Source organism: Sceloporus occidentalis, unplaced genomic scaffold (genome assembly GCF_023333645.1).
Source record: "Sceloporus occidentalis isolate IW3139 unplaced genomic scaffold, rSceOcc1.0.p SCAF_12, whole genome shotgun sequence".
In the NCBI taxonomy this organism is placed as follows: domain Eukaryota; kingdom Metazoa; phylum Chordata; class Lepidosauria; order Squamata; family Phrynosomatidae; genus Sceloporus; species Sceloporus occidentalis.
In genome coordinates, this window is record NW_028316992.1 from 17,629,142 (window position 1) to 17,656,263 (window position 27,122).

The following is a 27,122-nucleotide window of genomic DNA, read 5'->3' on the forward strand; positions in this document are numbered from 1 at the left end:
GATACCTTTACTTTCTGATAGTCCAGTGTACACAAATTTTGCTTCACGCACAAAATTATTTCAAATATTATCTATAAAATTACCTTCAGGCTATGTTTATAAGGTGAAAACAAAACAGAAATGAATTTCATGTTTAGAAATGGATCCCATCTTTAAGATAGCTCCTTGTGTATGTGCAAATGATCCAAAAAACTCAAAACAACTTGGGTCTCAAATATTTTTGATAAAGATGACTTGACCTGTACTACTATCTATTATGACATAATAATGCCAGTGTCCCAACAAAACAAACAAATAAACCCTGAGCCTTGCTGAATAATGTTTAGGTCCAACTGGGATGCCCTGTTGAGTTACTGTGGGTCCTACTATGGGTTGGCTCTTTCACCTCCTGCAGTTTTAACAATATTTTACTGAGTTGGATCCAGCTATATCTCTCAACAAATATGAGTTTCTTTGATAAAGCAGAAACTCCCCTAAGCAAGAAAAATGTGAAGCACTGCAAATAACTCCCCTCCCATATTTTTGAAACAATCCCCTGGTCCAGGGGATGAAGGATGCCAAAGGCCAATTGCATTCAGGAAAAATGTCCCTCCCCTTTCTACTCTCAGAAACCTCTGTTTAGATCAGAGCACTATCCATCTGTAAAGGACACAACTGGATACACCTACTGCATCTTTTTGTTAAATTACCGATCAAAGCGTCTAGTGCTTAACAAGGGTAGAGATAGTCAGCACACAAGAAAGTACAGTTTGTAATTGTGGTTTCAAACAGCAAAGTAAGTCTCCAATTGCTGGAATGTGTCAAATAGAAAACCTCTTAAATCTTGCAAGAAATTGTCTTGGGGAAATTGGCCTTTTAGGTTACTTCTCATTTGGAGAAAGAGGAAACACTGTGGACTTCTTTACTGAAGAGTTACTAGAAATCATTGCTCAATTATTCCTGTTTGTGTGTGTGTGGGTACAACACAGAAACCAGCATAATTCAATGTACAGAACTGAAATACCTGTCCATGCCATTATAGCAAACATCATTTTACCTTGGGTGTATTATATTTGATACCTCGTTCTTTTCTGGCCAAGGCTAAAACTATCACTCTCTATTAGCACAAAGCTACCTTAGACACTATTTCTTCCATTTTACAACTGTGTTCTCCCGCATTTTATCTGTCAATAGTACTAAAGGACTCCCACAAGCCATAAAATGTTCCTGACATTCATGTGTTCTTGGCGAGTTTTTTACAACCAGGGTTTCAAAGACTTCCTACGGAAGGTTATGTTGATAAAGCCTGGACACACATTTCTATAAATCTGTAGTTAAGAAAGAAAGAAAAGAGAGCATGGTGGATGTGCAGACAGTCGCTGTCACAGAGTTCAGCCAAAACTGTCACACACAGGAACAAAATCCAGTGGAGGAAGCTGGAATAGTGTGCTCTGCAAGACTTGTTGGCTGCAGCATTAAGTAAACACAGCATGAGAGCAAAAATAAGCTTTTTATTTCAATTAAAAATAAATGCAAACAAAGCCATCCATTAAATAAAAGTCAAGTGCACGTTAAGCAATTGCTAAACAACTCCTAAATCATAATAGCCTCTTTAAAGTTCTACAAGAGACCTCTTAATTTAGCAAGCTTCTCATGTTGAGACTTAAACACACCCCTTCACTGCAATGCAGACACATTTATCTATGAAAACCTAATGTCCTGAAATGAGACTATTTGTCTGGCCGGTGGTTTACTTCACCACCAGAGGAACTGGATCTTTCTTTCCACCCACTTCCTCACCACTTGGATCATTCTGAGACATCAAAATGCTGTTTTAGAGGGACTCCCAGTCCTCCAGAGTAGCTTTTTAGGGTGCCCAGGAAGACTGCAAGAGGGAGAGGCTAGGATTACTGATTCTGGTGGAAGAAATAGGAACTAGTGGAATATACAATGCGATCTCAGCCTCTTCTTTTACTGCATGTCCCTGGAGGCAGTATAAAAATGTATCTACTTCAGCAATCCCCAATAAAAGGAGGCCTCCTGTGCTGAAGTAGAAGTTTCCTTTTTGACAACTAATTAGGAGTAAAGAAATAATGACACCCGCCCACCCATATTGGTATTTAAACAATAATTTACTGAGGAATGGTGAAGGAAAGCTGTGAACAATTCTGGAAAAAGGGAGAATTTCTGGATTCATAGACCTTAGGCTCTAACTCCCCATCATCCACTGAAGAGTGCTGAAGAGGTTCTAAACAGACTGCCACCTTGGAGAGAGCTCAGCTTCAGTTTTAGTAACTGAAGAAATCAGATGCTCATTTTATATATTTTAATTCTGTTAATTACTTACACAGAGAGAGAAAAAGAGAAAGAGAGAAGCCTGCAGGAGCTGCAAATTATCTTTAAAAGACTCCACAGGGCTCCTAATCCAGCACTCAACCACTATTCTATGCTGGCTATTTAAATGATGTAGTGATGTATCTTTACACTTAAGGATCTTTTTGTTGGGTATAGCAACTATTGCATGCTGAGACTCTCTAAGAACTTACATGTTTGTGGTAACAATCCCCATTTTGATTAATGACTGATAAGACGTATCAGTCTTCCTATCAAGGTACAGGAAATCTTTAGCTAGCATGATGTCTTCATTGTGCATTTTAAAGTTATGTGTAAACCTGCCAGTATAATAAGTACTGATGTTTTTATTGGTTAGCCAGTTTTTCAGTCTTGGAGAAGAGCTTTGACATGTTTGCAGATATAAGGAAAGACATACCATCCTTTGAAGGTCAGTGGTGGGACAAGAAGTTAAAACAATCAGTTCTCATCAGAAAACTATCCTTGGTGAGAAGTTATCTTTTCTTAAGACAGCTAGGTAAATCAGCCTAACAAAATATGTTTTCTTGTTTTATACTGAAATCTGAAATAAATATGTGCAGTCTATTTTCAAAGCTCTTTAAATAAATGGAAATAACAAGATTTCTGACTGAGAGTGCAGGTGGACCTGATGCATTTATGTCGGAAGCCAAAGATTACTTTATTTGAAATTATTTCCCTCCACTGCTCAGCATTTTGCTGTTAAGTGGTCTGATGCTGAGACAAGTTAAGTGCCGGTAATTCCAGGTGATGTTTGCTACTCAGCATCCTTCAGGGTCATTCTTGTAGCATTCAGGGCACTTAAAGATGCATGTGTCCTGAAGGCAAGACATATTCCTATGATGATGATATGAGGCCCTTTTGCATGTCTCTCCAATATCTTTTTGAAGGGTTGTGTTTATCTGATCATCTGAAGTACAAAATGGCAGATAATAAAAACAAAAGAGGAAGCCAACAGATACTGTAGATTGAATTCTTGAGTGACTTGTGGTTTTTACCTTCCTTATAAGAAGCCCACAGATACAACAAATTTTGAAAACCACCATGTTGTGGCACTTTGAGTATTGGACTATGAATCTGGAGACCAGGGTTTCAATCCCTGCTCAGCCATGGAAATCCACTGTGTGACCCTGGGCAAGTAACGCTCTCAGCCTCAGAGGAACAAAACTAGCCAAGAAAACCTCATGATGGGTTCACCTTGGGGTCACCACAAGTCAGAAATTGTGGTGTCACTTGCTTTTCATTATGTCATTTGCACTTGCAGGTTTTCTGAAAGCTGCTGCACTTTTAAATCTAAGTCTTAAATCCTATTATAGCAATAGCAAGTACATTTCTATACCACTTATCAATGCACTTAAGCACTCCCTAAGCAGTTAACAACTGTAAGCTAATTGCCCCCAACAATCTGGGTACTCATTTTAGTGACTTCCTCGGAAGGATGCAAGCCTGAGTCGAGCTTGAGCCCTTTCGCTGGTATTGAACTCACAACCTTATGGTTTTGAATGAGTGGCTGGAGCATTTAACCATTTGATTATTAAATCCAGCTAAAGCAGACCCATTGAATGAACTGTTGAATGGTGAATCAAACCTTAGGCAAATCCCATAGATTGAATGGATCTTCTCTACTAGAAACTAATGCCATATATACTCGAATGTAAGTTGAAAAATTTATGTCCAAAATCTTGGGTCGACTTATATATGGGTCAATACAGTAATACTGCTTAGAAAGGTCCTGAAAGAAGCATCTCCCAAAGCGCCTCAGCAATGATTTCTGAAACAGCTGCTCAGGCAGATGTGTGTGTGTGTGTGTGTGTGTGTGTGTGTGTGTGTGTATGTGAAAGAGGTGATTGTTATGTCATTCCCAATCTGATATTAAAACCTTCTCTTCTTCTCCTCCTCCGGATCACTCTTCTCACCAAACACCCCATTCAACTCCACTTCCTTACCTTCTCAATCCAATGTTAAAACTTCCTCCTCCAGCACCAGGGAAATTGCGTTAGATGGTCAGAAGAGGTCCAGAGAAGGAGAGGGAAAAGTGGTGTTTCCCCCTTTACATCCTCAGTTACATGCCCCTAAGTTTTATCCTCGACTTATCCACGGGTCATATCAAAATGCATGATTTTTGCCCTAAAACCTCCCCATGATTTATTATGAGGTTGATGTGTTCACAAGTATAGATGGTAATATGATGTAGGACTAAATGTTTAAATTTATTGGGGCAACCCCACAGTTTTATCTTCCCAAAATGATACCAGCAGAAATGGACAATGAATGGTTTCCTATAGGATTCTAACCCCACATCATTCGAAGCAGTTAAGACCTCCCTTTATGATTGTTAAGGCTGAACTATTTTTGAAAGCTGAAGAGTTTGAATGGGCTACAAAACCTGTCTCCATGGTATTCAAGGCCTCCAATTAAACCCAAACAACAATTTGTGGAAAATTTCCACTGCCTGCTAGAATTTAATGATACTGAGATTGGTCCTATTCCTAGAAAAAAACTGGAGGGGGGCACATCTGTAACTCCCCCGAATCTTCTGTACTGTTGTTTTCCTTTTTTATTATATCCAGAAAAGATTGTTGGGAGGAGGAAATTCCAGCCACACTCTCAAGAAAACTGGCTAACATTTACAAGCTAAACTGCTTTGAAAATCTCTGGTATAAAAGGCAACATTATGCAAAATACAATTAGTATTTTCTTTTAGAATCTTTTAGAATTTCTTAATGATGGTTCAAGGTACATAAACATTGTTTTATGCAAAAAAGTATTTAAAATATTGTTTATAAAATTTCCTTCAGCCTATATGTAAAAAGTATATATGAAACATAAATTAATTTCGTGTTTAGACTTCAGGGTCCCATCTCCATGTGATGTATATGGAAATATTCAACAACAACAACAACAACAACAACAAAGTGAAATCCCAAACACTTCTGGTCCCATGCATTTCGGTTAAGGGAGATTGAACCTATATTAATTCTAGCAAAGGTCACTTTACTCGTTATGAAAAGGCACTTATACACTGACAAAGAGCAGACAACAAAACTTGTCATACACTCATGGAGAAAATGAGAGGAAGGGCAAAGGGTTGGGGCTGTACTGCAAACTACTACATAGCCCTATGCATGAAGACAAGAATATTTAATAAGGATCTTCTTTTGTCTTCTCTACTTGGAAGACACAAGAAAATGAGAACTTCAAAAACAATGTAGATACTATATGTCAAGCAATTGTAATTCTAAACAATATTTCAATTGATTGATTGATTGAATAATATTTCAGAACTGAGTCTACTAAGCAAAGTCCCCAATGGATTCTTAGCAAGGTCAAAATAGAGAAAGCAGCAAGACATTTTTTGCCTTTGATTGAAGTGTAATTAAATATTTCAGAATGCATACTCTTTCGTACAACTCAGAAAGCAAGCTGCATCATTCAAAATGCATTGTCTTACACAACTACTGAAAGTGTTTTCAAGGCTCTGTGTGGTCCTGTCATCATATATCTCCTAGTCTTTCAACAGAACCCTTCAGACTCTCTCTGTGGCTCATATAATGAGACACCATTATTATTATTATTATTATTATTATTATTATTATTATTATTAAGCTTTATTTATATAGTGCTGTAAATTTACACAGCACTGTACACCATGAGTGTGCTATTGGCACACTGTCATGCGTCGGTGATGCAAGCGCAGCGCTGTGGCATGTGGACACTGCGCTGTGCTTGCATCATGATGGCAGCCCCCGGGTGGACAGGAGACTGCCATGATGGCAGCGCCATTACATACTAGGGTTTGGGAGCGTGCGACTCTACTAGCTAAACAATGCAACACTCCCTAATGTGGCAATGGCGGGTTACAGATCGCCGAAAAGCGGCAGCCTGCACCCGCCCCTTTCCCCGCCGGATCGGGGCCTCAGCGGCCAGAGCGGCAGCCGCTGAGGTCCTGATCCGCCGCTTTCCAGGCTGCAGGGAAGCGGCAAAAGGCCCCTTCCCTGCAGCCTGGAAAGGGGTGTCCTTGGGGCTTCAAGCTAGTGTTAGGGGCGTCCAGAGAGGATGCCCCTTTCTAACCCTAGCACGCATGGAGTGCACACTTTAAGGCCCGTCTGTAACGGGCCTATTTGTCTTTATGTGGATTAAGGTATAGGCAACAATTCTTCAAGTTGGAAGTGAAGAAACAACATCTGGCCAATGGTGACCATCATCCCTGCTTTTTTCTCTCTGTCAACCAGACTGCTGAAATTGGCCTACTTCATGAAGCCATGAAATTTCAACTGATTCACTGCTTTTATTGTTGCTAGAAGGCCTATTGTCCAAGGCTGGAAAGACAAACATTTACCCTCATTCAGTGGTCAGATGATCTTACTGTTGAACCTGTGCATGAATGTGTATTTTATAGATGGCAACTTTTAAGAAAATGTATTTTTAGAATTTGTTCAACTTACATTAATGTATATACCAAGACCATTTCTACATCCTATGTATTCTCCCATCTTTTTCAATTTCATCTTTATTTTTCCTACTTTTGTAATTATACTTAAAATCAAATAAAAATGTTTTTACAACTGATTAATTGCATGAGGAACCAATGTCATCAAATTTTTGTGGCATAAATAGGTCTGCAGAAGAGTGACAGAATGGTATGCATCACATTAAAGTCTGTTCATATCCCCACTATTAATACAACCCATGTTGGCTGGGTAGCCTGGAAGTTGTAGTCCAAAAAAACAATGTCTCCATTTTCTGTGCATATACAAAGTGCTCACTGTCGGTTTCAACGCAATATAACAATGCCACATTTTCCCCATCACTCAGAATGCTGTAATTTACAATGTTTCTTTAACAGATGTATTTTTTCCTTACATTCTATCACCAGTGGGCAGATGTTGTGTTAGGATCCACCTGATTGCTGCTGAGATGAATGTGCAACAACAAAAAGGAGTTAGAAAGCTAAATGAGGCCTGGTACAGACAGGCCCTTTGTGGCACCCTGGGGCCAAAACTAGGGTTCAGGAGAGCAGAATGACCGCACGCTCCCAAACCCTAGTACGTAATGGCACTGCCATCATGGCAGCCTCCCGTCTACTTGGGGGCCGCCATCATGATGCAAGCACAGCGCAATGTCCGCATGTCACAGCGCCGTGCTTGCATCATCAACGCATGAACATGTGGCTGGATACAGGGATGCAATCCATTAATTTCATTCTTGAAGGAACCAGCAAATATTATCAGCATGTCCATACCTCTGTGAGAAAATCTTTGAAAACTGTGCAGTTTTCAAAGGCCATTTGTAGTTCAGGACATAGCCTGTATATCATTCACAGCGTCTGAACTGAAAACAACGTTCTCTGCACAGAAACAGCATTTACCATGGAAAAATAACAATAATAACAATAATCATAATTTGTGTACTGAAACAGTATTTTCTGCCTAGGTGATCTCCCATGAATTTTGCACAGAAAAAGTTCTGAACTGTGAAGATTCTTATCAGTCCAGGTTTCTATTCATTGTTGTTTCCTAACACTCAAGAAACATGTTTCTGACTTTTAAAAAAATAATATTTAAAGTATTATTTCCATAACTACTTTCAAGTAACTGCCAGTGGAATACATCCCACAAGAGGAGAGAAAAAGTTCCCCCTCCAGACATCAAACATTCTTCAGTTCATTTTATGTCCCATTTTGTAAGCAAAATCTCTTGTTTTGTAGTATGCATGAAAGGCATTGTTTGATTTCCAAGAGTTTTCAAAGATATGGCTATGTTCATCTATACTGTATATCAAACTGTTTTAACTTTGATGAAAAACTGAATTCAACTGGGAACTTTCTGGGACAGGATATAAATTGTTCCAAACCTTTAAAAAAATGAGAGAGAGAGAGAGAGGATCCCAGTTGCCCCTATAAGTAATGAAACAAATGAGGAGATAATCTGCAGTATAAAAGCAGAGGCTCTGTGCAGATCTGATTATTATTTCTAGGTTGAAGTGAGTGGCTGACAAGGGACTGTGTATCAACACTCACAGTCATTACCTAGTGCCAGGGCAACGTTGTTGTAACCTCAGGCTAAACTGACATCCAGCAATAGATCTAATTGACAGGATGGCTCTTTCCAGCTAATGGTTTGTTAAAATGGATGGACCTCAGCCTGGCCTCAATTACAGATATCAGCATTTTTAGAAAAACAACCAGGTATGGATGTCAGCAATTTTTTTAAAAAGAAAAAGACAACTGTCACATCATAGCCTTCACTCCATCAAAGCACAGAACTGACTTGTGGTCTTTTCAGCAATATTTTGTACTCTGTACCAGTTTTAAACATAATACTTACATTGCCTTCCTACGCATGTTCACCCAGAAGAAAATTCCATCATGTTCATTTGTGGGGTCACTCCCAGGTAAGTGAGCATGACTTCAAACTGATGGTACAGTCTTACACATTTTCACTCAGAAAAACCCTTTGGGTCCAGTGGAGCTACTCCCAAGTAAGATGCATGTAGCTGTAAACTCTTACACCATTACAAGGGCAGAAGTGACATGGGACTAATTTATTTGTTAGCTATACCTTGTTTTCCTGAGTGAGCTCAAGCCAGGTATTCTGAGATGAAACTGGATCTAATTACAGGCCTCCCCAAAACACCATTGAGTGCTGAACACAGACACACATTACAGTGCAGTCTAAAGCAGAAAAGTATCCCAGCCCTTTCGGTCATAGAGATCAATGTCTCCTCACAGCCAATGGTAGAACTAATTCTTCTTGACTATCCTTTGGCCAGCACTATAGTTTCCCATGCCTGACTAAATGCGGTGAACCTCCCAACCCCAAGAGTGAGACCAATGGAAGATAGATTCCCAAGGATCATACTGTATAGAAGTGAACAAAGAAAAATGAAGTGTACAGATGTGACCTATCTCTCCATCAATGGCTATGAGAACTGTGCAAGTAGTATGTTAACAGGAAAAGGTTCCCCCCTTGTTACATTTCCACCATTCATATCGGCTTAAATACACACACACACACACACACACACACACACTGTTTTTTTCTAACCACAGATTAACTCTTTCTATGCCACTGGAGAAACATATGGAAAAACAGAATAATAAATAATAATAATAATAAACGTTTTATTATTATTCCGCCCTTCCATAAGATCAGGGCGGTTTACAGCATTTAAAAATACACAAAAATTCCAATAAAAACCATATCAAAAATTACATCAATACACTACATCACGGAGCAAAACAAAGATAAAACAACAACAAATGCCCCCGGGTTAGCCAACCATTGCCTGTGCGGCCTTTGCGGAGGGGGGGCCCTATAGGGACTTAATCGGGGAATGCAATTTGAAACAGGTAGGTCTTCAACTCCCGTTTGAATTGGGCCAGGGAGGTAACTGAGCGGAGCTCTATGGGCAGCGTGTTCCAAAGGGCCGGGGCGGCAATGGAGAAGGACCTCCTAGAGGTGGAGGATAACCTCGCCCCGGGGACCCTAAGGAGTTGCTGCCCAGATGTTCTGAGGGTGCGAGGCGGAATGTACGGGGAGAGGCGGTCCTTCAGGTATCCTGGGCCCAAGCCATTTAGGACTTTATAGGTCATTACCAGCACCTTGTATTGTGCCCGGAAGCGAATGGGCAGCCAATGGAGGTTTTTTAAAACCGGTGTTATATGGCTGGCCCTGGACGTGCCAGTGACCAGCCTAGCAGCCATGTTCTGCACCATTTGAAGCTTCCAGGTTTGGTACAAGGGCTGTCCCATGTAGAGTCCATTGCAGAAATCCAGTCTCGAGGTTACCAGGGCATGTACCACAGTTTCAAGGTCCCTCTGGGCCAGGTATGATTCCCAATTGGCAAAAGAGTGAGATAAGGCTGAATTCTACCATCCTACCTGTTCAACTTATACACAGAAAATATCATCTGAAGAGAAGGTTTAGACTCAGAAGAAGGAGGAGTAAAGATAAGAGGAAGGAACATCAACAATCTAAGATATGTGGATGACAACATACTACTAGCGGAAAACGGCGTAGACTTGTAACAACTACTAAGGAAGGTCAAAGAAGAAAGTACAAAGGCAGGCTTGCTGCTGAACATAAAGAAAACAAAAATGATGACATAGAGGATCTACATAAATTCAACCCAGATAATGAAGAAATCAGAATAGTTAAAAGATTTCCCATACCTTGGATTAAACATTGATCAGAAAAGAGGCTGCAATCAAAAATATGAAGACTAGAAATAGGAAGGGCAGCCATAAAATAAGACAAGATCCTAAAGTATAAAGATACACAACTGAGTATATTGTCAGAATTGTCCAAGCCACTGTATTCCTCATGATTATGTAGGGATGTGAGAGCTAGACAGTGAAGAAAGCTGGCAGAAAGAAAATCACCTCATTTGAAATGTGGTGCTGGAGAAGAATGATCAGGGTAGCTGGATGGCCCAAAAGACAAACACATGGGTCCTTGAACATAATTGATCATAACAGAACCCTTCCTGGAAACCAAGATTATTAAATTGAGCCTTTCATACTTTGGCCACATCATGAGAAGGCATTCCACAATAGAAAAAAACAATAACTGTAGGAAAGATAGAAGGTAGTAGAAAAAGAGCCATGATGCCAACAAGGCTCTAAACTCTATCTGCCCAATGGCAGAATTCCAAATCACTGCAGCAGGTTGAATACCACTTCTTTTACTTATTTTATCATCACAAGAATCCTGTGAGGTCCAGCAGACTGGGAAAGAGTGACCATCCCATGGTTATCCAGTGAGTTTTATGTCTTATGAAGACTTGAGTATGAATCTCCACAGCCCTGACATGACACAGAAACCACTATACCATATTGGCTGTCATCGGAATGTACTTCTGAATAAAGCCACTTGGGCTTGCATTGGCCAAGCATGCCCTAGCCAAACCCTTCTAAGATTTGAACACATGCTTAGATTTCTCCCTGTGAAATAAACTAGATGACATACTTGACAGTGGCCTGTTATAATCATGCTTAGTTTTTTATACATAGTTTTCTTGGGCCTTCTGAAAGTCTTCTCAGTCTGTTCCATAAAACTATCAAGGGAGAGAGTCTATCATTATTTCTTATAAAACATGAGTTCTGTAAGACATTAAAAGTAATCTTGGAAGAAGAACACTGCACTGCAGAAAAATCCAGTTTGACACATTAACTGCCATGGCTCAATGCTATGGAATTCTGTGAATTGTAGTTTTGTGAAACATTTAGCCTTCTCTGTTAGAGAGTTCTGGCGCCAAACAAACTACGAATCCCAGGATTCCATAGGATGGAGCCATGACATGGATTATTTCTGCAGTGCAGATGCACAGCCACAATTACTGTGAAGCTAATTTAGTCTTCACACTTGCTGTCAGTTGTCACCCACATATTAAAAGTAAGAAGTTGCACAACAGATTAATACTTTAACCTTTTAATTATTGAAGGATTATATTTAATTAAAATAGGGTATTAGTCCCAATTTAAATGTAAAGGAGGACATATTTTGTTAAAAATTGTGGTGTTTTATTTGCTTGACATCAGAGCTGAAAATGAAACAGTGTGTTTTGTGATATTCTAAAAAGGAATCATTCAAGGTCCAGCCTCCTTTGTAACAGGCCATGACCGGCTGCCTTCCTCATTTTGCAGTCCTTGTTGTTACTTACAATAGGTTTCAGAGTTCTCCACAAGTAAGCCTCTAATTAGCAAGTGAGCTTAATGTTACTATCAGATTTCAGAGGGGGCTACTAGTACTATTGTTAAATGCTGCAGTATAAACATTTATGTTGGATTCTCTGAACTTTCAAAGCCTGCCTGCAGGCATCCACAGTGGAAACCTTTAAAATTGATCTGGTTTAGCGAAAACCAGTTCACTAAGCTTCCAGTCTCCGCCACCCCCGCTGCCCCCTGATGGCTTACAATTAAAGGCTTTATCTTCTGTTTCTTTCAGCTTTTAAACTCATTGATCCAAGACACTAAATCAATGCATTACAATGCAACATTATTCAATCCTTTGAACACCAATTTTGTTAAGTTTCACTTTCAGCTACTACAAGGGGAGAACTTGGCTTAAAGAGGGGGGAAAAAAGAACAGTGACAGAAATGACTGAAGACAGAATCAAACATTATTCTATTCAGTTATGATGACCACCCCATGGATGTCTTATCATATAGTATGCCTCTGCATTTCCCTGTTCAGAAGATATGAGCTTTATTCCCTGAAGGGAGGGGAAATAGACAGCAAGGAGGAGGATCTGCATAAACAAGCCTTAATGACCCCTATGATTCCCCTGAGCAAAGTCCATCAATATATACCGTGAAATGTTATTTTTGGATTCCTAATTAAGGTTGTGACCAGCCTTTAAAATTCATTACACTCATCATTGAAGCCAAATCTTAATACCTCACCATCAAGTCCCGAAGGAAGCTGTACACTTGGCTTTACAACCTAATAAATCCATTTTCAATTTAAGTGCATTTGCCACTAGAGCTTTGGGTCTTTTATATACTAAATTGTTTTTTGTTGAAGTAAGACTTAAACCAGCTTTTTCCTACAGAGAGCATTTATTGGGGTAGGAACACATCAGTATATAAATTCATATATGTGGTATAACAGGCTTTCTCCTGTTCAAGAAAATGGCAAAAACAAAGTAATGATCCTTATCATGTTCAAACAGTTAGGCTAACCTGTAGCAGGTGTATTGCATAGCTGCAACACAGTTTGTCCATGCTTTGTGTAAAAGTCCTATTTAATATTTAATATTTTAAAATAGTTTTTTTTTAATTTAACAAATTTGTGTTCGTCTTTGATTCTACAACAGAGACAGTGGCATCATATGTGGTGTGTAAGTGTGGGAACGGATGGATTTACTCTTTTTACCCTTCCACAGACATTTAAAAGAGGAGTTCTACATCTCTAAAGGGGAGATGTGTACTACTAGGAAATTATCACATGGAGGCTTACCGTGCCTAAATGGTGGCTAAATCTCCCTAAAGTGTGATAGTGTGATTGCCAGTCATGCTTGTTTCCCATTATTATATCATCAGGAAGGCATCCCGCTCCTCTCCCATCATCAAAGCATTTCTGGAGTAGCCATTTCTTCAATAATGGGAACTCCCATTACCAAAGAAATGGCTGCTCTGCGGATGCCTTGATGATGGGAGAGGAGCAGGACGCCTCCCTGACGATTTAATAACAAGAAACAAGTATGACTGGTGATCACACCATTGTGTTTTAGGGACAATTTAGCTCCTTTTAGCCATGGTAAACCTCTGTATGATAATCTCCCTAAATATCATAAATGAATGTCCAGCTCATCCACTTCAAATTAGCTGCTTCTGTTCCTCACAAAAAGCGCCTCCAGGACTTGGATGCTCTAACAAAAGGTTTGATTCTAAACACTAATCCAAATTTTGCTGGTCACTTTAATGTTATAACTACGCTATGGGGTTAAAGCATGGTTGGAAACATAAAATGAGGTGTTCTAGAGTGTATGTAGCTTTCTTTGGCACTGAAATGGCAGACATGTGTACCAGCAAATCAAAAACTGGTTCCAGATACCAGCCCTGTTCACATGTGGTTATTTTTCCCTGTTCTGTTGTTCCTTTCCCCTCAATCTGGGGAAAAATTTAAAAATACATCTGCAGGGAGCAGAAGGAAATAGTGGTGGCAATCACAGAAGGGTTGGGCAGTGATGCACATGCTTGTCTTTCAGTGGTAAAAGAGCATTCAAACTGTTGTTGTTATATACCTTCAAGTTGACTCCAGCTTATGTTGACTCTGTCATAGGGACTGAGGGGGTTTTTTTGTTTGTTTGACAAGATTTATTTAGAGATTTTCCATTACCTTCCTCTAGATATAGCTTAGCAGCACCTGGTATTCCCTGGAAGCCTCCCTTCCACATATTAAACAGGCCTGCCTTTGCTTAGCTTTCAATATGAGATCTTAACTTTTTATATACTGGAGTTTAGAAAGTACATGCATGTTTCATGTGTGGCCCCACAGGTACCTTGAACCTGCTACTGGTAAGGAAAAAGGAAAGATGGGCTGTGTGTATTTGTGTGTGCTAATGTGTACATTGCCCAACCACCTTTCACTGCATGCGGTCTTGGGACAAAAAAAGTTGTTCAACATTTAGATGTCTTCCTGAAGCTATAGTGAGCTATACAAAACACTACAATTTTTTCCATGGAAAGTTCTGATGCAAGGATCCTGCATTCTTCCCAACCCAAAATAAGTCTATGCACTATCTCTCATGTCAGGTCACAGCCATAAGACTCATTTTGAACACTGCAGTTGGGTCATTCAAGCTGCATATGAAAGTATACTATTTTAAGACCCTGTCATTGCAAGGGGTTATTATAAATCAAATGAATAATTTCTGCATGCATCTAAAAGCTTGTATTTCTTTTGCCAGAGGGGAGAAAAACAGAATGAGTACTTTTAAAGAATTTGAGGGGAAACACAAAGAAATGTGAAACTGGAAAGTTAAATGGAATATTTTTCTGTTATCTGTTAACCCTATCTTCACAAATGTACTTGAAAAGGATTTAATTTCTCATCTGCTGGAAAACCATGAAGTTTATTCTGCCTGTGTTTCTCTCACTAGAATATTGGGACTTGGATACATGGAACACCCTGTCACATGCATGTGTCTGTTATAAACCTTTCTACACTATCAACAAAACCAACCTCCCAATTAAGAAAATGGGGCACCCAGGATTTTTTTTGTAGTGGACATGGGCTTCGTATAGTTAAGAAACATGACAAGAAAAACTAGGAGCTCTGTTAAGCAATATATGAAGACAAGAAAATAAAGTGATACTTCAAGTACCGAGATCAGATTCCTTGCATAAAGTTAGGAGTTTATCGCTCCACTTAAATAACCCAATTTACCTCATCCAAATTCAAGCCTAAATTGGGAGGCAGCTGAGTCCTACCACAAGGATTTTGCTACCAAAGCCACAGGGTGAGTACAGCCCAGTTGCAGCCCGGGTCCCAGGTGAGCTCCAGCGGCCATTTTTCCAAGTCAGAAAGCTCCCGGCTTCAAAATAAGGCTGCCAGAGCATGCCTGGGACCTGGGGTGCAGCTGGGCTGTATTCACCCAGTGGCTTTGGGGGCAAAATCCTTGTGGTAGGACCTGGCTTCCTCTCAATTTAGACTTGAATTCAGATAAAGTAAGCTGGCTTATTTAAGCAGAGAGATAAACTCCTAACTTTATGCAAGGAATCTCTCTAACATAAGAGAGTCTTTCACAACCAAATAAACCCACAACAGGTTATTCCTCAGGCCAGACTTTCCTGAACATCATCCTAGCCAATCCCTCAACAACTCTGAGCGGGAGTTATCCTATAGTATTTCTCATTGAAATAAATATATTTGTTCACCTTTATTTTTGTTCCCGCAATGCTTAGTTTGTAAAATATTTAACCTCTACAATCAAAAAATAATAATCTCCCCTATATATACAAGTATATGTGTATTTATGACACAGTGTGGTTCAAAATATCTTCATCCCAAAGCCAGTACAACCACATGTGAAAAATGGAGATCATCCCAGCAGTTAGTATCCCATCTCTTATCTAATTGTCCTTTTTAAAAAAAAACCTTCACCAGAGCCAATGACCAATCATGGTACTTATAGAACATCTAAACCACACTGGTTGACTCTTTTGACTAGTTCAACAAAAGTGATTTAATCCTCTTACTTACTGTCAGCTCAAAGTTTCTCTTCTACAACAGCTATACAACAACTGTATTTGTTTTATCCCAATACAGAATAGCAAAGCTATATTGCTTCTGACTTCACTCAGAGGTCACTCTTATAAACATAAGAAAACCAACAGATAAAAATATAGTGTCTTTTTAAATTCACCATTACCAATTGCTTGGCCTTCCCCCAAATACAGTCGGCTCACCCTATACACGGGCTTCCCATACGCGGATGTGAGGTTAGATGGCACATGCACCATGCTGTGCACAATCTCGTTCATCTAAATGGGGCTTGAGCATACATAGAGGGCTGTCACTTTACACGGGTGGGGGGGCTGGAATGGATTCCCCAAGGGTCCAGTGTAACTGTGTGAACTAGGTTAAAAAACAAGAAGGAAAAGAAGGTGGTCAAATGGTGGTAGAGTGGAAGGATCAGGAATTTGCTCAATCTTTGGGCGCGACAAGGAAAAAAATCCTGCAATACCATCTGTTATCACCAGGGTAGGACTAGCCAATGGGTAGGAAAAATTTTAACAGGAGTCCCTCCTTCCATATAATCTGCCCTGTACTCTCAGGTCTTCTGGTAGACATTTATTCCAGTCAGCCAGAACTAGGTTGGCAATGGGATATTACAGACCCTAATGCCTCATGTGTAACTGTGTTGTTTTACTGGAAGAGGAAGGTCTCAATAAAAGTCTTTTGAAAACAAAATTGTAAATAGTGGCCTGTTACAGACTGCCAAAATAAAGCTGCTTCGGGTCTCTTTGGAGGTATGCTGTTTAAATGACGCATGCATCCTAAGAATCCGGAAGCTGCACCAAAGCTGCACTCCAGTGCTTAGGAATGGAGTGTGGCTTTGGCGCGACCTCCGGACTCTTAGGACCCATGCATCATTTAAATAGCATACCTCCAAAGAGACCCGAAGCAGCTTTATTTTGGCAGTCTGTAACAGGCCAACGTCATCCATAATGCTTTGCCACTGTTGAAACCCAATTGGGAGGAAGGCAGTGAATGAAAAAACCAAAAACATAAAGACTTCCACCAGTTATTTGTCTTCTGTTCTTAGGTTATTTTTGATCCCTTACTGGATTGGTTTGGCCATTCTTTTTTCTTGACAGAGGATTAAACAGCACATTTTAGGCAGAGCTGATAAAATGACTGCAGTCTGAGGTGGCAGAAAAACCATGGTATTAGAATATTTTAGCCACAGAGAGATTATGTGATCTGGAAACAGAACCAGAGTGGGCTGAAAAATGAGTAGGAAGCTGAACAGTTTAATGCAGGGAATAGACAGAGAGTCCATGTTTAACTTCAGAAAATGAATTGACATAAGACAGTCAGAGTATCTTTTTTAAACGTAAAGAGCCAATTATTCTTATTTAAACAATATAATGTTAGCACTCAAAGGAATACAAAACCAGATTGTGCATCCCAGTCTAAAAGTAGAAAAGGTGTGGGCAGTATTTCAGTGTGGATCAGCTATGCCATGTTGAACTGTTCAGATTATTTGCAACACAGAAGAATACGGCAATATGATTGACACTTCCCCATTCAGATATCATCTGCAAATTATATTCAAAACAGGCCGCATGGTCACACATATAGAGTTACAGGTGAGATTCAAGTAGATTTGGCCCTGTCATTTTTGTTCTTAGACACACTCTTAGTGAATAGAGATTTAGTGTGTTCATCAAAACATATACATTAACTTTCATCAGGCCCAAATACCTTGATTTAGATGTCAAAGCAGATCATATGTTGATCATCTGATCAACAGCTAAACCTGGAGATAAATGTTCTTCTTTATGAGCTAGCCATTGTTAGAATTAAACTCTTGACAGAAGTTTGGAATTTGAAAATTGATTTTGAAACCTTTGCTTTTCATTTTTCATTTCACAAATTCAGCCGCATATCAAAAGAGCCTGAGCCACACATGCATCTACAGAACATCCCTTCTAAATACCTCCCATACTTTACATGGTGACTGCAGCTGAAAGCTGGTATAAATGTTTGACTTCAGCATTCAGTAGGCAGTCTAAAATTGTAGCAAACTGACACACTGGCTGCTATCTTTGCATGGGGTTAAGCATTGCATATAGCTGTAGTGTCAGAAGTTGCCTAGTTCGCTCTTGAACAGAATTGAACATTTATTTATTATTTTAAGGCAATTGTACTCTAATGCTTCAGGGTTTGAAGTGTCTCCTGACAGAAACTATATTCAAGGTTATGCTCTGTAAGTACAATAGAATCAAGAATAGTTTGATTCTATACAAAAAACTATAGATCTTTGTAAATAGCTTTGACCCCCCCCCTCCAAAAGAGGGATACAGACTTGAATGTACTGTATATTTAGTAGCAACCGGGAAGACATTTTGGTAAAAGGGTCTTGCAAATCTTTGATGTCATGAATGCATCATATTTGGACTACTCTACGTGGAGCTGATTTCTGAGTAGTGTTCAGAAACAGCTGCTGGCAGACTGCTGACGGGGCCAGTTATAGGGAGTATGTGATGCCTTTGTTACTACAGCTTCACTAGTTAGCAGTCCATCTCCAGGAAGAATTTAAAGTGCTGGCTTTTTGACCACACACTTCTCTGTAAGCCTGCTGGAATCCAGGACTTTTTGTGGGAGGTCCTTTTTTTGTGGGGAGGAGCAAATTGACCTCAGAGAAACATTTGGTTGGGATGCAGCACAGAGCATGAGTATCCAGCTTGTTGGGGGCAGTTAGCATTCCTGCTTAGGGTGTGCTTAAACACACTGATAAGTGGAATAGAAATGCACTTGCTATTGCTATTGCTATGTTCATTCCCAGGCTGTGGAACTCCTTGCCGAGAGAGGCAAAAGCTGCTTCCTTTCTTGTTGTCTACCTTGCAGAACATGAACTGGGGCTTATATGTGGAGGACCATAAAAGGGATTGGGAACTGGGTGGCCCTCTGGATATTGTTAGACTGCAACTCCCAGCATTCCTCCTCACTGACAGGACTTTGAAAATTTCTACAGTGTCTGGAGGGCTACAGAATTCTCACCCCTGATTTAAATGTAAGAATGAGACCAGTTATTGGGCTCATGAGCTAAGCGATTGCCGGAGTGCTATACAAATAGTAAATACAGTACTTGTAAATAATTCCAAATGTTTCAGAACACCACAAGCCGCCAGATATCTTTTCTCAAATAAAACCAAACCCAAGTAAATACTATGTTTCTGCAATATTTATCAGTATTCAACGGACACAAAGTAAGCATATTAATTAACTGGTTATATTAATGACCTAGCAATATGTCACTGTCATTTGTGCCCCTCACAGAGTACTTACATAACACCTCCTTTCTCTTTTCCTTTTAGTCCCTCCTCAAAACCTGCTTTTTTCCATGCATGCCCTTTTCATGCATCCCTAGCAACTGCTTGCTTCTGTATCAGTCCACTCCAGGTTTTAGTACAACTTTTAAGGAGCTACCCAAGAGACTGAACACATTTTGGGAAAGGGTTAGGACCATAGATGGTTCCTTTTAAAGTTTAGACTAAACCCTGGAGGAAATTCACATATTAACATGGAACCCATCAGCTACCCTTTAGTCCTCATTTCCCAATGAAACTCTGAACTGAATGCATATTCTTTATTTTCATCTTCCTATTCTTTCTGCCCTTCATTTCTACTGGTGCTGCAAACTGAAATACACATTACTGGAAGAGAAGTAGCACATTTGAAAACCATTTCATGTCCAAAGAAGGCATGCACTATCATAAGAATGGAAACTTCAGAAAGAACAGCAATAATTTAATAATTTTGCATGTTAAAAGTGACAAGTAGTTTGGTTCTTCGTTATATCCCATCTGCCACCTTTGTCAGGTTATTAAAATGTTTTTTAAAGGATGAAATAAGTAGCATCCTCAAGCTAATGAATGTCAAGTTATTAGCATAAACATGCCACCTTTTATTTCTTTCCCCCCTCCCTTTGAAAACATCTTTTCTCTGTTTTGTTTTCCATTTTAATGGCTATAATTTATCACATTAACTAGAGCTGCTATTTTCCGCCTAGACATCTGTGAGAGGGCAGTCTCAGGTAAAAATAAACACATACGTGAAATCTTTACTAACTGTTACTACAAAAAAAGAACACAGAGAGATTCTGTGTATTTGCCACCTGCTGCTCTGGTTTCTTCAGGTTTATCAGCCTCCTCAAATAATATTTCAGTCAGCCCTTTATTTAGCAGACTGCAAGCAAAAGGAACAGCAGAGGCGTCTGGTATGAAAAATAAACACGGTAAGCTTGAAGTTGATAGAAAATGTGACAGGGAGCTTATACACATATACACATATAAGCCTGTGCAACACAGTCATAAACTAGTTTTCCTAGAAAACCAATATGAGCTGGGCATGAAGTGTGCTTAGCCAAGTACCCTCTTGGTTCCTCCATAGCACTGTTTCTAAACCGCCACAGTCAAGGCAATCTGGCATCTTTCAGGGCCAGATTTGGTTCAAACAACAGACAAGCTGTAACACACTACCTAAAAATCTCGGTGAGTCAATATGGCAGCACAACAGCAAATGTCTACTCACTTAAAGGAAGGAAGCTATCACTTACCCGAAGAAAAGAAAGATCTCGATTATGTTCAATGCTGGTGATTTCTAGGTTGCCCATTACTACCTCACAGTTCTCATAGTACTTGCGTAGTGCACGATACTGTTGCTCCAGATCAGACAGTGAGCTCAGCTTGTTCTCAGTGCCAGCACAAACTGCAACAACAACAAAAAATGGAATTAAGCAAATAAATGATTAGATAGCATACAAATGTCATATACAGTTAGTCCTCTGTATCCACAGATTCTTCATCCACAGATTCTGCCATCCACAGTTTGAAAATACTAATACAAACAAACAAAACCCTTAAAAGTAAACCTTGATTTTGCCAGTTTATATAACGAACACTATTTCAATATGTCATTGTACATAATGGGACATGTGTGTCCACAAATTTTGGTATCCACAATGGGTTCTGGAACCAAACCCCAGTGGATACCAAGGGCCCACTGTAGAAGCCAAAATCCATAACAGGCATTTATACCCAGTTTACTTTACTCCCACAGCACACACTTCTTTAAGCCTTGTTTTGTTCCTAAAGAAACAGGTCACTAGATACAAATATTATCCCTGACCTAGCAAGTTCATTTGCACATATGTAAAAAAGAAAGGCATGCCCACAGTTGATTTCTCACTTTCCTCACAATCGGTAATTCAACCAGATAGTATCATAATAAATTAATGAATACATGAATGATTAAAACCTTCTTCTGAAACTTCACCCACATTTTCAAGATTGGAGTAAGTGAGCTGGGATTCTGAACAAGAATGAGAAGATTTCACTTTTGTGATCTGCTTGAATACTCTCTGCAGAAAATAGTATCTACAGTAGGATTTTGAAAGCAGCATATATACTACAGTGGAATTGTAACAAGCTGTAACCTTCATTGAAAATATAGAAGTGCAGCAGTTACTGGAACTCCAATCTATCATAGTAGTTGATAGATGAGGTGGCTTTAGGATTAAAAAAATGCATATAATCTGTAACTCAATGTCCTGCAGCTATACATCACTCAGCTACCAGGAAACCAAAAGTACCATGCAATATGTTTTTATGGAGATCAACTTAAATTAAATGTCAGTATGACTACATCCCTACAAATGGAGGACACAGAATGGAAGACTAAAGAAGCTCCAAAACCCACTCTGTAGGTTCCCCCCCCCCCGAAGAAAACCATATACAGTCAGCCCTTCTTATACACCGATTTTTTATAGACGGATTCAAGCATCCATGGTTTGAAAATGTTCAAAAAAAAGTATGAATTTCAACTATCAAACCTTGATTTTCCATTTTTAAAAGGGACACCATTTTACTATGTCATTATATTTAATAGGGCTTGAGCATGCACGGATTTTGTTATCTGCAGGGGATCTTGGAACCAAACCCCACTGTAGTTTACACCCTTTCCCTGATTATTTTTGCTTGCTTTCAATGCCACAAAAAGAGGGACATCTGGAACAAGAAAATATCCTCCCTGATCTGCCAGGAAAGCTGTCTCCTATTACTATGCTGCACAGCAGCTATCTCTCTGTGTCCGGTGGGTGGTCAGGCAGGTGTGGGTGTGTGCCTTTAAGTCACATTTTGATGTATGGTGGCCCTGTGAATTTTATAGGGTTTTCTTAGGCAAAAAATATTGCGGTGGTTTTGTCAGTTGCTTCCTATGAAATACAGAATAAGGTTTGCAGGGTCTTGCACATCACATGGTATTTATTTGTGGTCTCCCATCCAAGCACTAACCAGGACAATGACTATAGCCTTTGGGGGAAAAATAAACAAAAACTGAATGGCAAAAAGAGCAGATGGGAACTTTTTGCATAAATTACTCCAAAGCTGATGGTGTTCCTCTGGCTGAAAATGGAACTGAATGTCCAAATACGAGCACCATTGGATGCTAAGTACAAACAAAGGATAAGGTTTGCAGATTCTTGCACATTGTTACCCTACCACTCCTAGCACAGAGTGAGGAGATGCTAGCAGCAGAATCCTTTACAGAAGCCATGTGGGAAACCTACATGCTTCAGAGGAGCGCCAACATTTTCCACCCACTTTCTTTCAGATGAAGCCTAAACCTAAACAGTAAATGACAAGGCATGGTCCTGGCAGGACAGAGGAGTCACGTAGTTCAGTAAAGTCTCACAGGTTTTGTTTTTGTACAGCTCAAATGTATATTATGCACAGCCTGCCTTCTCTCACACACGCAGGACTGACCAGACATAAAAGAGGCACACCAGGAACCATTCTTTGGATTTAATTTGCAAGCAGAGGGCCATTTTAAGGGGCAGGGGAGCTTGATTCAAACTAGATTCCTGTTTTATGAGCCAAGCAAATTTGTGCTGCCACTTTTGCAAGCTAGATATTCTTAAGCATCAACACCGTCATGTGTTTGCATCAAAAGAACAGAGGGACTGTGGGAGAAAAGATACCCACCCCTGCTGTCAGCTCCAACAAAGCAAACAAAATTGCACTGCAATCTACAGTTAGGAAAAACTATACCACAAAAAGTTTTGTTTTGAGAACTGTAATCTGTTACAAAGATTCTATGCTCTAATCAAATAATTAGGATGCACAGCATCAGAACAGTCAGGAGGGAAGGAGAGATAGATGTTATTTCTTTCTTTATTCTGTGGCTGAAGTCATATCTTGAGGGGCAAAGAACTATCATGGGCATCTCTGCTTGAAAATCCCAGGGTGGATTTCACCCACTTAAAATTCAGCATACACCCTCAACATTCTGGCAACTCCAACAATCTGGAGAACATAGTGAACGTATAAGTTGCTAAATGCTTAAATAGCTGTTTTACACAGAAGAGGACATGTAAAGCTAAATGTACATATCAGCTCAGCATCTTGTTGTTTAGGAATCTCCTATCAAAAGCATAGTTAACTCAACACCTGCTCCACAGAAGATAGTCCAGGAATTCATGCATAGAGTTCACACCTTAAAAAAAACATAAGGCAGCTGACCCTGTGCCCCAAAGCCAAAAGCATATACCTAATTATCTCAATTTAACAGGGATACCCAGTCAATCCTCTGGCATTTTAGGGGTAATTCATGCTGTGAAAATAATCTAGGATGAGTCTGGGTTAAATCTTCGATGTTCACACATATGCCGAATGCTTTCACTTAAGTTGAGAGGCCTGCCAAAAAACAATTTATCCCGGGATAACTTGTACCAGGCTTTCCCTGAGTTTTTACAAACGATTTGCCTTGTTGGCTGTGTGAACAATGATGCAAATAGTCCCGAATACACTTGGGATAAAACTCTCAATGCCTTTAATGGGTTTTGAATGCATTCACATCTTTGACAGCCCACATGGTCGAGAAAGTGCTGCCCCTTCCTCAGAAGATCAGCTGCTGCTGGGGAGAAAAGAGGGAAAGAGAGAGGAAAAGGAGAGGAGAGAACAAGGGATGCTGACCCACTCGAATGTGCAGGAGCTGGTGGGTGTGGAGACAAGGATGTGAACATGTGAACAACTGAACTCGCAGAGATATGGAGCGATGTGGTTCACGGAAAGCTGCAGTTCCATGGTGTTATGAGTGATGTTATTTGCATCATTCCCATAAACAAAAAGACGTCTGAATCACCTCTTACTTTTTCATCTGCTTTTTAAAATGTCCCAGTTTCTGTTTCCTCCTCCCACTTTCCCCACTTTGCTTACTTAAGTTGCTGCCAACTGAGTTCAAAGTACTGAAGATGTCTGACCTCAGTTAACTCAGCAGAGGTGAGAAGAGATGAGTGCATGCAGAGTCCTGTCCTTTCCATTAGATGCAAGCAAAAACTGAGAAGAGATGAGTGCATGCAGAGTCCTGTCCTTTCCAATAGATGCAAGCAAAAACTAACTACTACACCTGTAGATGCCAGCCACAGATACTGGCGAAACCTCAGGAATAAACTCTTCTAGAACATGGCCACATAGCCAGAAAAACCCACAAAAAACTATGGATGCCGGCTATGAAAGCCTTCAGTTTCACAAACTACTCAACCTTTCCTAACATGCATGTTTCTCCTCATTAATAACTTTTGTCATCTTTTAAAAACTTATTATTTACATAGTATGTAACTTTTGTCATCTTGATAACAATCTGATGTTGCCAGGCCATACATGTTCAAGTTCTTACCTGTGAAATTTTGAAAGGTAAGCAGATGAATATGTTTACAAAAAGAGCTTTTCTTTTGGAAAGCAACTGAGTCCTGTATTGAATTGAAAAGGGAAATTTATCAGAAGTTGTGCCCTCCTCAACACTGACTGTTTTATTTCTTCTTTTACAATGCTGTTTTTTAAGGGGGGGGGGGAATAATTATTGTGCCTTTTTGTTTTCTCCAGGACCCCTTGTTCTGAGATGCTTTGTGGAAATTCAGGAATGTTCTTTCCCTTGCCACAGACTGGAGATTATCATAAGTATGGACACTAGCATAATAACTAGAGGGAAGAAATCTCCTTTTCAAAGAGGACCAATAATTCTGTCAGAAGTTCATTTTACTACTTACTTTGGGAATCACTGAAGTTGTTTTGTGCCTTCAAGTCCGTTACAACTTATGGTGACCCTATACTAGGTTTTGGTGTATTTTGTTTTGTTTCCAATATATTTTCAGTGGATGTTTGCCATTTCTTTCATGTCAAGTTGAGAGAGGGTGTGACTTGCTCAGACTCACTCAGTGCATTTCCACAGCTAAGTGGAGACTCAAACGCTGGTCTCTTCACACTGTATTTCAACACTCAAACCACAATACTACACTACCCAAAGTTGCAGCAAATTAATGACTAGGAGAAATGAAGTCTGTTTTCTGTCACAACACTTTGGAGTAAAATGCCAAAAAACAGAAAGAACATTGGAGAAAAATATTCATTTACTGACAACTTTCCTTCCCAGAAAGCATACAATCCAAGTATAGAAAAAAATAAAATAAAAAATCCAGCAGTTCTCCAGCAAAAAGGCTCTTCTCTAATTAATATGTGAGATTATAATCAGAAAATGTGACAGTATTGTTTCCTTTTCAGAAGGGACAACCTGGAAGAAATAACTAAGTATGTAAGAATGATCCCTGCAGTGCTGGAAAAACACAGGTCCTATTTATAATTACAAAGGAGTTCTGGCTTCACTTGAGAATCGTGTCAGAATCCCTACTGGAGGTCAGAGTCATTAAGGTTCTCTACAAAACTACCGCTCCAAGTTTCACACAACATTTTCCTACAACATGATCAGATGTCTTTTGGCCTTACAAAAAAGCATCTTGCTTTGCTTTCAAGATTTGTGTACAAAAGAATCTCTGTTTTTGAGAAAAGAAACAACATGGCATTTTGTGTAGCAGAGAATTTTAAAAAAAAACTAGGCAAAAGAGAGAGAGAGATGGAGAAAGAGAGATCCAATGGTAGTATCTGGAGTTTAGTGCACATCTTAAAAAAGTGATGTACCACTGACAAATTTAATTCTAATTCGGGATGTACGTATCCTGATATTATCACACCCGTTTTGCTGCTGATGCCACTGGCCAGGTAAATCCTGGGACTTCTGGCTAGAATCTGAGCTCAGCTGGCCTCTTTTCAAAACCGGTAAGCTCACAGCTTTGCAAATCAGCCAGCTAAGCTTGGATTTTAGCTGGATGTTACCTGGGATTCACCCAGCTGGCGGCATCAGTGGCAAAACTTGTGTGATAATATCAGGATACATCCCAAATTAGAATTGAATTCTGAAGTGGTAAGTCACTTTTTTTTTTTTAGCTGTACGCTAAACTCCTCAGTCTTAGTTAAGGGAGCAGGGGAAATCACCAAGAATTGCAGAAAAACCTTTGTAAATTCACACAGCAGGGAGGGGAGGATGAAACTGCCAGGGAGACTCAGGAGACATAAATGAAAAAGTAACTTTTCTAAGACCTGTTTTGAATGTTTTTGTGGTTAGTATTAATAAATAAGCTTCTGAGGAAGACAGTGCTGAGAGAACTTTCAATGTCCTTCCTGGATATTCCTTCAAGCTTGGAATGAGTTTTGTTCAGCTCCTTTGCAAGCCTCCCACTTCACCTGCACAAACCTGAGATAAAGTACATGGAGTGCTCTAAACAATTGAAAAAAGCTATAAAATAACTTAGTACTGCTATTACTTCCCAAACTTTGTGAATGCACATCAGAAAAATTAAGAGAAAGCAGTCTTCTTAATGTTTGGCAAACATCCTGATAACAAGTAAGGGAACACTTATGTTCCAGCTGAATAATTTGGCAAAATACTTCTAGCTCAAAGTGCATCATGACCAGAAAGTGAAATGACAGTCAGTGAAGTCTGAACATGAGAAATCTTACCCAGCTTTTGAAACTCCTATTTTTTGTGACAGATGATACATTCAGAATACAGAGTGAATTCTGATACAGTCATGCAGAATGAAATATTTGAAACTTTATACTTGCAACAGAAATGTGGGCATTCTGAGTGCTAGGAGCAACCATGGACCAGTCTTTCTCCAGAGCAAAATAGCCCAGGGGTGAGTCT

At 39.6% G+C, this 27,122-nt stretch overlaps 1 protein-coding gene across 2 annotated transcripts in view; it reads right to left on the reverse strand.

The window, feature by feature from the left end:
- The window catches only part of ERBB4 (erb-b2 receptor tyrosine kinase 4), a 982,414-nt gene that overhangs the window by 577,276 nt on the left and 378,016 nt on the right, over positions 1–27,122 (reverse strand). For both annotated transcript variants that reach the window (XM_089478015.1, XM_089478014.1), the window contains exon 2: positions 20,644–20,795. In XM_089478015.1, the coding sequence (XP_089334141.1) occupies positions 20,644–20,795 (152 nt within the window). The remainder of the gene's footprint in view (positions 1–20,643; positions 20,796–27,122) is intronic.